The 12,070-nt window shown below is 40.6% G+C and overlaps 1 protein-coding gene across 12 annotated transcripts in view; it reads left to right on the forward strand.

Moving 5' to 3' along the window:
* Nucleotides 1–12,070, forward strand: part of CCDC30 (coiled-coil domain containing 30) — a 136,970-nt gene that overhangs the window by 93,055 nt on the left and 31,845 nt on the right. For 10 of the 12 annotated variants that reach the window (XM_027968539.3, XM_060398442.1, XM_042246625.2 and 7 more), the window contains 3 exons: nucleotides 3,856–4,035; nucleotides 7,321–7,530; nucleotides 9,093–9,247. In XM_027968539.3, coding sequence (XP_027824340.1) covers nucleotides 3,856–4,035; nucleotides 7,321–7,530; nucleotides 9,093–9,247 — 545 coding nt within the window. The remainder of the gene's footprint in view (nucleotides 1–3,855; nucleotides 4,036–7,320; nucleotides 7,531–9,092; nucleotides 9,248–12,070) is intronic. The other 2 variants (XM_042246638.2, XM_060398567.1) reach the window with 1 other exon arrangement.

The following is a 12,070-nucleotide window of genomic DNA, read 5'->3' on the forward strand; positions in this document are numbered from 1 at the left end:
GACCAAAGTATTGGAGTTTCAGCTTCAGCATCAGTCCTTCCAGTGAATATTCAGGACTGATTTCCTTTAGGATGGACTGGTTGGATCTCCTTGCAGTCCAAGGGACTCTCAAGAGTTCTCCAACACCACAGTTCAAAAGCATCAATCCTTCGGCACTCAGCCTTCTTTATGGTCCAATTCTCACATCCATACATGACTACTGGATAAACCATAGCTTTAACTAGACGCGCCTTTGTTGGTAAAGTAACATCTCTGCTTTTTAATATGCTTTCTAGGTTTGTCATAGCTTTTCTTCCAAGGAGCAAGTGTCTTTTAATCTCATGGCTGCAGTCACCATCTGCAGTGATTTTGTGGCCCCCTAAAAAATAAAGTCTGTCACTGTTTCCATTGTTTCCCCATCTATTTGCCATGAAGGTTAATTTATTAATTTTCTCTAATTTACCCTTTCCCATTACTTGAAAAATCTTTTCTCAATACTTGGTGGGTGTGTGTGTGAAAAAACTATTAAATATATAAAAATTCTATGAGAAATCTGGGAAAATAGCCTTTTTGTGAATGAACAAATCTATATACCGCATAGCCACAGAAACAGTAATTTTCTTCCATAACAGTGAATCTGGATTATTAAAAGAAGTATAAGTTATTCTTATTCATTTATTCAACCAGTATTAACTGAGTATCTGTGATGTGCCAGGGCCTGTGTTAAGGTACACGCAGCAGTAAACGAGGTAGACACGGGCCTCATGGGGAAAAAAAATAACATATTTGTGTTTTAAAATTCACATTTCCCATAACATTCACACACATAATATTTTATTTACTCCTTTAAGCAAGCAAGGACGAAAATGCATTTTTTTAAATGTATTTCATTTTTATTATTTTTTTGTGTTTGCCTGCACTCATTTTCATTGCAGCATGCAGCCTCTCTAGTTGCAATATGTGGGATCTTAGTTCCCTAACCAGGGATCGAACCCGGGCCCCCTGTATTGGGAGCATGGAGTCTTATCCACTGATACTGGTAAAGTCCCAGAAAATACATTTTAGTTGGATTTTTGTCTACAGTGCACTGTGCAGTGATAGTTTCAGACCCTCTTTCTGTGTGTATAGCTCTTTGATCATCTGATAGCTATAGATCATTCTACTTTTTAGTCCTTGTGTGTGTCGGGGTGTGTGTGTAGTCTTTAGACTTCACTGATGTTGCAAGATTATGGTGCTGGTACTTTGCTACTTTCCATGTGTGCTGCATCTTATTAATCTCATAACGTGCAAATTTAGGTAGCTATAAAGACCGAAACTTTAAAGAATGCTTATAAAAGGCAAATACATAGTAAAAAAAAAATTGTGAGAGTTCCTATTATGAGTAAGTATGTGAGCTGTATTGCTCATATGTCTTTTGTGACATCATTTGTGGTTCCTGATGACCTTTAGGGCTTAATTTCTGTCGTTCAACAGTATTCCAGGTGAGGTTGCAATAGCTGAGTTCTAGATATTACTTTCCCACTATTCTTGAAACACATTTGAACCACTGTTAATTGTCTTAATTTTATAGATTTAATATGTAGTTTCACATTTTTCACTATGCCCTAGGCACTGCACTTAATACTCTGTGTATATTAAGGAATACAATGAGGCAGGAATGTTATTGTTGCCACTTTATAGATGAAAAAACGGAGGCTTTAGAGAGGTTAAATAATTCGCCTGGTATGACACTTTGTGATGAAACCTGGGTCTGTCTCCGTTACAGCCTGACCTTATAACTGTTTTGTCATCTGCTTCCTCTTGCTGACAGACTCACAGAAAGCACATAGTTCTCACGTCAAGCTAATTTTCTAAGGAAGGCTGGCAAGCTAGCTCCCAAAAGCCTTCCCAAGGTGTCTGTCTTAGACTGAAAATGAAAGTATTAGTCACTCAGTCATGTCTGACTTCGATCCCATGGACTGTAGCCTGTCAGGCTCCTCTGTCCATGGAATTTTTCAGGCAAGAATATTGGAACAGAAAAAAAAAAAAAGAATACTGGAGTGGTTGCTGCTGCTGCTAAGTTGCTTCAGTCGTGTCCAACTCTGTGCAACCCCATAGACTGCAGCCCACCAGGCTCCCCCATCCCTGGGATTCTCCAGGCAAGAACACTGGAGTGGGTTGCCATTTCCTTCTCCAATGCATGAAAGTGAAAAGTGAAAGTGAAGTCGCTCAGTCATGTCCAAGTCTTAGCGACCCATGGACTGCAGCCTACCAGGCTCCTCCTCCCATGGGATTTTCCAGGCAAGAGTACTGTAGTGGGGTGCCATTGCCTTCTCCAACTGGAGTGGTTAGCCATTCCCTTTTCCAGGAGATCTTCCTGACCCAAGGTTCAAACCTGGGTCTCCTGCATTGCAGGCAGATTCTTTACCATCTGAGCCACCAAGGAAACCCCTCTCTTAGATTATTGCGGTGAATTTATCTGGAATTGACCCTTAGGCTTGCTTCTCCAAAACTTTAATGTAATAGCTCCCCTAGAACAGATCTGAGTCATGGGGATACATTTACATTAAACCAAATCTTCTAAACTACTGGATAAAATTAGAATGTCCATCAGTTATTCTTCTATAACAATGAATAAATATCACTTGAACATGTTTAGATAACAGTGCATTTATCCAGAGCAAGCTAACTAGGGACCTTAGACACTTGTAGCTCTAAGACAAACAAGTTGGATCCAGACTGACTTTTTGACTAACCCAAGACCAGAACCAAAAGGCTAACAGGACTTGGGGAATTCACTGCGGCAATTCTGTTATAGCAAGATAAACTAGAATAATGATGTGACCTTTTCAGAAAGTCTTGACCTGGAAGCACACTGGACCAGGACTCAGGAAACAGATAGTATCTTATCTATTGAGCTGAGTAAGGTTGACTTCTTTATCTACTCAGCACGCCTATATGTGCCTACCTTTCAGAAAATCTAAATAATTCCTCCTTTGGTCATGAGTTTTATTGTGCTAGAGAGGCCTGGCAGGAAAGTGTGTTGTTCAAAAGTAACTGAAGGAGAATCACAGAGTAAAAGGAAAGCGATGAGGAAGTCTAGGAATTTAGTATCTATCTCTTGCTAAATGTCCTCTTCCCCTTTACCAACAGACACTACACACATGCACACATGGGCACGTGCACACACACAGCTTCCACACACACAGTCACACTCCTCCATATATTGATGGTTTGAACTCCCTGAATTTTAAATTTTATTTACTTGTTTATTTTTGACTGTGTTGGGTCTTCGTTGCTGTGAGGGCTTTTTCTCTAGTTGTGGCAAGTGGGGGATACACTCTAGTTGTGGTGTGCGGGTTGCTCATTGCAGTGGCTTCTCTTGTTGAGGAACATGGGCTGTAGGGTGTGTGGGCTTCAGTAGTTGTGGCTCCTGGGCTCTAGAGCACAGGCTCAATAGCTCTGGTGCACAGACTTAGGTGCTCCAGGCATGTGGGATCCTCTCAAATCAGAGGTCGAACCTGTGTCTCCTGCAGTGGCAGGCAGATTCTTTACTTCTGAGCCACCAGGGAAGCCCTGTACTCCCTGTTTAAGGCATGTTTTGCTCTAAAACCGTCCACACTTCTGTTCCCCTTCATTAATGTGAAAAATAAGAACGTTACTTTTCTATGCTTAATTGCTTTTGATCACATAACTTCTTCAATATTTTCACTCTAGTATGAGTTAATTATATGAACATGTAAAACTAGCCATACATGTAAAAAGAGTAATTGGTTATAGTGAAGCTAACTCCAAAAACATTTAAGTGTGACTAATAACATTCTGATGGCTGGAACCCACGTTTTACCAACATTCTTTCAAATTGTCCATGTTTCCCTGGTAAAACGTTTCTTTTAGTATCCATCATCTGGAGAAAAACCGAAATACCAGCAGCAAGAGGAGGTACAACAGCTTCACCAGAATTTGCACCGGCTCCAGACTCTATGCAGCTCAGCAGAAAAAGAGCTTCGATATGAGCGAGGAAAGAACCTGGACTTGAAGCAACATAATAGCTTACTTCAGGAAGAAAGCATTAAGGTAATTCCAGTGGGGGTAGCCTTCATTTAAGGGTCTCAACTGCTCAACTGACCGCAGGAATGCAGGAATCTAACTTCTGCAACTTGGTAATTCATGGTTGAGCCCCCAGATGGGTAGACGGCGTCAGCGATCTGGTGGCTCCATCCTTCAGCTTCTCTTTACCAAGTAGGTGCACACTTCCGTTGTGTCTCTGCTGCTGAAAGGTTGTATGTGCTGTAAATGTGAAAAAATGTTTAAGGTTTTTGAAATCATTACCTAGGACATTGAGCACTTAATAGTTTCGATGACCTGAGCCAAGTCTCTGGTAGCACTTCCCTGGTTCTCTGTCTGGACATATTTATTCCTAGTAGGTGCATTCATTTTTTAAAAGATTATTTTTATGTGGACCATTTAAAATGCCTTTATTGAATTTGTTACAGTACTGCTTCTATTTTATGTTTTGGTTTTTTTGGCCCCAAGCATGTAGGATCTTAGCTCCTTGACCAGAGATCGAACCTGTACTCCCTGCGTTGGAAGGCAAAGTCTTAACCACTGGACCTTCAGGGAAGTCCCTAGGTACATTCATTATTACTGGTTGAACCAAATATCAACTGCTCCAAGGTACAAACCATGAGAAAGCAAAATTGTTCTTCTTGACGTGAGTGTATCAAAAAGTTAGAGGAACATCCCCCAAACTCAATAATCTGTATAGAACTGCCACCCACAGATTCATCTAAATGTTATGAACTACAAAATGTTCAGACTGAAACACCATGTAAAATGGTATTTCCTTTTAATTATGGTTCAATTCTGTAAACATATATTAGGGACCTAGTTTCTGTAAGCCCCTATTTAAGATTCTGGAGTTCAACATTCAACAAATGTTTATTGAGCATCAGTCTTAACACAAGACAGGCCATCTCGTCAATACTGAGGATTTAATGATAGGCAAAATGGACACAATTCTTATCCCCTGGTGCAGGGGTCAGCAAACTTTGGCCTATAGGTAAAATCCATAGGCAGGATTTGACTTGCCTTTTATTTCTGTAAATAAAGTTTTATTGGCACACAGCCACACCTGTCCTTTCACATATTATTGATGGCTGCCTTTTCACTACAACAGCGGATATGAGTAGTTCTGACAAGAGACCATGTGGCCCACAGAGGCTAAAATATTTACTGTCTGGTCCTTTATACGAAAAGCTTGCCACCCTGGTATGGCAGGATCAATGGCCTTATTTAAAAGGTGACATAAAAATGGATTAAGAAAGGTCCCTACTTTTTAGGAGCTCACAGTCTAGTAGGGGAGATATAGAAGAAAACAAATAGTCATTTATCTCAAACTTCTAGGAAAGCCCTTCTAGAGAGGTCTAGAATTCCAGGATTTTCTGGATATACTTCTTCCCTATCCTCTTCATTCACAGTTTTTTGAATATTAAATATCATATTCTCTCAAGCCTTCGCAGTTTTAAATTAAATTTCAAACCTTTCTCACATTTCAAGACAACCTTTTTCCTTTCCCTTCAAACACCTCTGTTAGATCATTTTAATTGTCCGCTCTGACTACATCTTTGTCAAGGTACAATGACCAAAACAACAGATCATAACATCTTAAATATGGTTGGCACTCTGTAAATATCAGTATTTGTTGATTAATGAACAAGTCCTTCAGGGATGGGTAAATGATAACTTGATAAAAGCAGAAGGTATTTTTTGTTGTTTTGAATCTCCTTCATGGTAGGGTAAAATTTTGGCCATTTCATTGATGAGACTTCAGTCTTTGGGCCGATGCCTTAGGTCAGGCACTTAAGCAGAGTTATATGCAATAGCCAGCTACCTTATAGTGTCAGTTTGTCCACTTTATCTATTATAAACCTCCCAGTCCTGAAGGGTCAGCATTTTATAGATGAGAAAATTGTTCAAGGTGGCAAAGCTGACAAATTGCAGAGTCGGAATTTAGTACCAGGCCTATTTCTGTCTTTCCCTTTCTTCAGTTTGGGGCACTTTGAAAGCTCAGCTTTGCAAACTTAGAACTTTTAAAAATCCACTCAGAGATGTTTGAACTCTGGGCCTCTGGCTAATATTAGGCATACTTATAAGACTGGCTAAGGAACCAGAATGCAAATGTGTTGCTTTTAAACCATTTTATTGTGAAATGTACCACTCAGAAGGCTTCCCCAGTGGCTGAGAAATAAAGAATCTGCCTGCAGTGCAGGAGACATGGGTTCGATCCCTGGGTCAGGAAGATTCCCTGGAGAAGGGAGTGGCAACCCACTCCAGTATTCCTGCCTGGAGAATCCCATGGACAGAGGAGCCTGGCAGGCTACCGTCCATGGGGTTGCAGAGAGTCAGACATCCTGAAGCAAAGGGCACACATGCACATACCGCTCAGAAAGTGCAGTTCAGTTTATGGTTTTAAAAGAACACTGGCTGCAGTGTGGATAGCAGATGAGAAGGGACTGAAAATGGAAGTGGTGCAACCAGTGCTATTGCTATGGTCCAGGCTGGAGGTGACGATGGTCTAGCAGAGGTGCTGACACAGGTGACAGAAAGGGACACGAGCTGTGTCTAGGAGTAGAGTGACGGCACGTGCTGAACAGACTTAGGACGGCGGGAAAGGAGGGCTCAAGGACGGCTCTCGGGTCAGTAGCCTGAGCAAAAGTTTGGGTGGCGGCATCCTTTACTAAAATCAGGAAGACTAAGAGAAGGATAGTTTTGGAGATATGGGCAGAATCCAGGTGTTCCACTTTGGCATATATTGGCGTAAATGTGGTATTTTTAGATCCTGAGAATGAATCTAGAGAGAGAATGCGTGGGAACAGTCCACTAGTATTTAGAAGCTGAGTTCACTAGAATAGTCTAAGAAGAAGCCAAGAAGCAACAGCAGTGGTAAATGAAAACCGGGAGAGGTGGGTATCACAGACTAAGAGAGGAGACCTTTCTGAGAAGGAGGAAGGAACTGCTACTAACAGGTCAGTTGCCCACTGGACTTAAGTTCTGGCAATGGGAGAGGCAGTAGTGCCCTTGGCAAAAATAGCTTCATGAAGTAGTAGGATTGAAAGCCAGCTTGGAGTAGACTGGGGGGAAAAAAAGGATGGAAACTATTTAGACCACGCATGTATAGAAACTCTTAGGGAAATTCCTTTGTCAAGCTGCCAGCAGCTCCAGAGAGGTAACCAGCCACATGACATCGGTATTTGTCAGCTCTTGGGAGAGACTATATTTCTTTGAAAGCTGCTTATTCTGGCTCACATCCACATTCATCCCATGCTTATTTTTGTCCTTGTCTTTATTACCCACCTCTAGATCAAAATTGAACTCAAGCAGGCCCAGGAAAAGTTGTTAGACAGCTCAAAGATGTGCTGTTCACTCACGGCCGAGTGGAAGCACTGTCAGCAGAAAATCAGGGAACTGGAGCTGGAAGTACTTAAACAGGCTCAGAGCATTAAATCACAGAACAACCTACAGGAAATGCTGGCTCAGGAGAAATCTAAAGTTGCTGATGCAGAGGACAAGGTAATTATCCTCACACTTAATAAATATCATGCCCTGGATACTACTACTGAAATTCTGTTTCCCTGAGGATTTTAAGAAATAGACACAGTGCAAACGATAAAATTCTAGGGGTTTTTCACTCTCCTGTGCTTTCTTCTTTTGATGTCACCTGTTCTTACGGTTCCAGTAAATCTGAGATTAAATGACTTTCATTGTATACTTTCAAATTTTAAAGGACTTAGTCTCCTGTCCCTTGGATTGTCTATTTAATTGATTTTTAGTTTGTAATTTTTGGAGGGATAGGTTTAAGAAATGAACCCTTTTGAAATGTTGCCCCTGCGTTTTAGCCTGCCTAACACCAGGTGGCAGTAGTATGTAACACGTGCACATTTTATTGGTAGGTTTGTCTGAGAGTCAAATCTTATGTAAAAAATAAATCATTTCATCAAACCACATAAATGTAAAGCAAACATCAAAATTAGATGATAGCAATCTATCTTAAACTCAAAAACTCAATGTTGAGCTAAAGAAGCCAGCACAAAGGAGTTCATACTATGTAATTTCATTTATATGAGGTTTAAGAATAGACAAAACTAAGCTATGGTGATAGAATAGTGGATATCCTTATGAGGGGGACATGAGGGAATCATCTATAGTGCTGGAAGTATTCTTTATCTTGGTCCGGAAGTGGTGGTTATGTAAGTAAAACACTTCTGAGTATGTGCAAGTTGTGGGCATATTGTCATATGTATGTTATTAATCCATTAAAAAAGTAACTGGCAAAATTGATAAAGATTAGTAAAATTTCAAAATTTAGACAATATAAATATTGGTACTGGATTTTGTGCAACAGGATCACATATTCTGGCTGCAGTTGGAAGAGTAAACTAGTATAGACACTTCAGAAAGCAATTTGGCATTAGTATCTAGTTAAGTTAAAGATGTATACATACCATACAACCAACCATCACTTCTACTACTAGGCATAAAAGCTAGGGAAACTCTACCGCACACGTGTGTCAGGACGCAAGGTGCGTGCTCAGTCACTTCAGTCATGTCCGACTCTCTGCAGTGCCATGGACTGTAGTAGCCCTCTTGGTTCCTCTGTCCATGGGATTTTCCAGGCAAAAATACTGGAGTGGGTTACCATTTCCTCCTCCAGGGGATCTTCCCGACCCAGGGATCGAACCCAGGTCTCCTGTGTCTCCTGCATTGCAGGCAGATTCTTTACCACTGAGTCACCTGGGAAGCCCCAGTATTTATTTATATAAACATAAATTAATTTCTAGAAGGGTGAACAAGAAACTAATACCAGTGATTACCTGTTTGGTGGAGGAAAACTGGAAAGAAGATAGTATAAGAACGGAGAGGAGATTTTGTAGCTTAGTTTACCCACACACACTAAATTATGTGAACGTATTGCGTATTGCAACAAGTAAGTAATTTAATTTTAAAATAAATCTAGCCACACTCTTCAGATGAGATTTTTATGTTAGTACTACTGTTTGCTATCTATATGGTATTTCCCTAATTGGAAAATAAGTCACCCTTAAAGCTTTATTTGTAAACTCTTTCCATTTAAGATTTTAGATCTGCAGCAGAAATTAGAACATGCTCAAAAAGTCAATCTAACAGACACTTGTATTTTGGAGAAGAAGCAATTAGAGGAAAGGATAAAAGAAGCAATAGAAAATGAAGCTAAAATAAAGCAACAGTATCAGGAAGAACAACAGAAGAGGTAAGAAGAGCAAAGGTGTCGTTTTTCTGTGGGCTAACCACCCCTGAGTTTACAGCAATGTCAGCTTACCACTGCATTTCCTCTGTGTCCCCACTGAAGTAAACTCAACTACAAAACTGCACATATATATATATATATATATATATATATATATATATATACACATATATGCACACACACACACATATGTGTGTACGTGCTAAGTGGCTTCAACTGTGTCCGACTCTTTGTGACCCTATGGACCATAGCCTGCCAGGCTCCTCCAGGCAAGAATACTGGAGTGGGTTGCCGTGCCCTCCTCCAGGGCATCTTCCCAACCCAGGGACTGAACTAGTATCTCTTATATCTCCTGCTTTGGTAGGTGGGTTCTTTACCACTAGCACCATCCGGGAAGCCCCACATCTATACATGGTGATATATATGTATGTGTGTGTATATATACATATACATATATATATATATATATATATGTATCACTATATTCTGATTGTTTATTTTCTTGCTTGCCTTTCATACTAGAGTGTGGAATTTTCAAGGGCAGGGATTATTTCTTGTTCTGGAACATGCTTGGTGCACCAGTAAATCTTGAATGAATGGATTGCCTATGAAATATGATCCTCTGGGATCTGCTTTGCTAGCTCTTGACACGATTGGCGCAAAATGCAGATTAGAATGCGGTTGCTGTTTTGTATTTATCAGCTGATTTTCTTTAAAGAAGATCCAAGTGCTTTATAGGCATCTTAATCATTAACAAGCTGATAGTAGTTAAGAGCTGTCATGTTTTTTTCTAGAAGGGTTTTGATTATTATTAGGATTCTTACTAAAATGATCTTACATACCCTAAACTTCAAGTCATGGGCATATATTGTCATATGTATGCTCAGTTCAGTTCAGTTCAGTTCAGTCGCTCAGTCATGTCTGACTCTTTGCGACCCCATGAATTGCAGCACCCCAGGCCTCCCTGTCCATCACCAACTCCCGGAGTTCACTCAAACTTTTATGTCTGTCGAGTCGGTGATACCATCCAGCCATCTCATCCTCTGTCGTCCCCTTCTCCTCATGCCCCCAATCCCTCCCAGCATCAGAGTCTTTTCCAATGAGTCAACTCTTCGCATGAGGTGGCCAAAGTACTGGAGTTTCAGCTTTAGCATCAGTCCTTCCAAAGAACACCCAGGGCTGATCTCCTTTAGAATGGACTGGTTGGATCTCCTTGCAGTCCAAGGGACTCTCAAGAGTCTTCTCCAACACCACAGTTCAAAAGCATCAATTCTTTGGCGCTCAGCTTTCTTCACAGTCCAACTCTCACATCCATACATGACCACAGGAAAACCATAGCCTTGACTAGGCGGACCTTCGTTGGCAAAGTAATGTCTCTGCTTTTCAATATGCTATCTAGGTTGGTCATAACTTTTCTTCCAAGGAGTAAGGGTCTTTTAATTTCATGGCTGCAGTCACCATCTGCAGTGATTTTGGAGCCCAAAAAAATAAAGTCTGACACTGTTTCCAGTTACTACTCCATAAAAAATGTAGCTGGAAAAATTGACAAAAAATAGTAAAATTTTAAAATTTAGACAGTATAAATATTGGCACTTCTGTGGCACTCAGAACATGTGTCTTAAGAAACTTCTTGGTAGTTTTAACTACTGAAAAGATATATAGCCATTCCCATAAATTGTTAAGCTCAGAAGCTTTACTTTCAGCTCTAATTGAAACCTCTAGTATAGGACTTCCCTGGAGGTACAATAGTTAGGACCCCATGTTTCCACTGCAGGGGTTGCAGGTTCAATCCCTTGTCTGGGAACGCAGATCCCACATGCTGCTCTTCAGCACAGTCAGAAAAGAAAAGAAACCTCTAGTGTAGAGCCGGACACTTAGTAGGTGCTTAACAAATATGTTGTAAATAAATGAATGTTTGAGTAAGTGAATAAATGAATGTTTGAGTGAATAGTGAACTCACTCAGGTCCGATAGAAAAATACTTGTCTCCCTGCCACTCCTACCAAGATGACACCCTTCTCCTGTTTTAATACAGCTAGTTCCTGAATAAACTACAATAAGTATACCTTTTAAAGCACTGCTCACAAAGTTAGAGAAAGCCCTAGGGCAAACATACAATGAGGCAGAACAAAAATAATGAATGGAAAACAAACATCTAAGGGACAAATAACACTATCAACTCCAGGTCCAAGAGAACCCGAGGAAGTTGCCACAAGGTGTGCGTGCTCACTCGCTCAGTGTGTCTGATTCTTTGCAGCCCTGTGAACTGTAGCCCGCCCAGCTCCTCTGTCCATAGAATTTTCCAGGCAAGAATACTGGAATGGGTTGCCATTTCCTACTCCAGGGAATCTTCTTGACCCAGGGATTGAACCTTCCTCTCTTGGGTCTCCTGCATTGGTAGGTGGATTTTTTTACCGCTATGCCGCCTGGGAAGCCTTGTAAAATACATGTAATTTACAGTAATTTTAAAATTTCTCTTTGACACGTACTGCTTAAATAGAAATGTGTTTAATATCCAAATATTGTGCTTTTCCATCCATTTTTCTGTTATGGATTTATGGTTTCAAGCCTCTTGATGAAAGAGGAGAGTGAAAAAGTTGCCTTAAAGCTCAACATTCAGGAAACTAAGATCATGGCATCTGGTCCCATCACTTCATGGCAAGTAGATGGGGAAACAGTGGAAACAGTCTCAGACTTTATTTTGGGGGGAGCTCCAAAATCACTGAAGATGGTGACTGCAGCCATGAAATTAAAAGACACTTACTCCTTGGAAGAAAAGTTATGACCAACCTAGATAGCATATTGAAAAGCAGAGACATTACTTTGC

Source organism: Ovis aries, chromosome 1 (genome assembly GCF_016772045.2).
Source record: "Ovis aries strain OAR_USU_Benz2616 breed Rambouillet chromosome 1, ARS-UI_Ramb_v3.0, whole genome shotgun sequence".
Classification (NCBI taxonomy): Eukaryota; Metazoa; Chordata; class Mammalia; order Artiodactyla; family Bovidae; genus Ovis; species Ovis aries.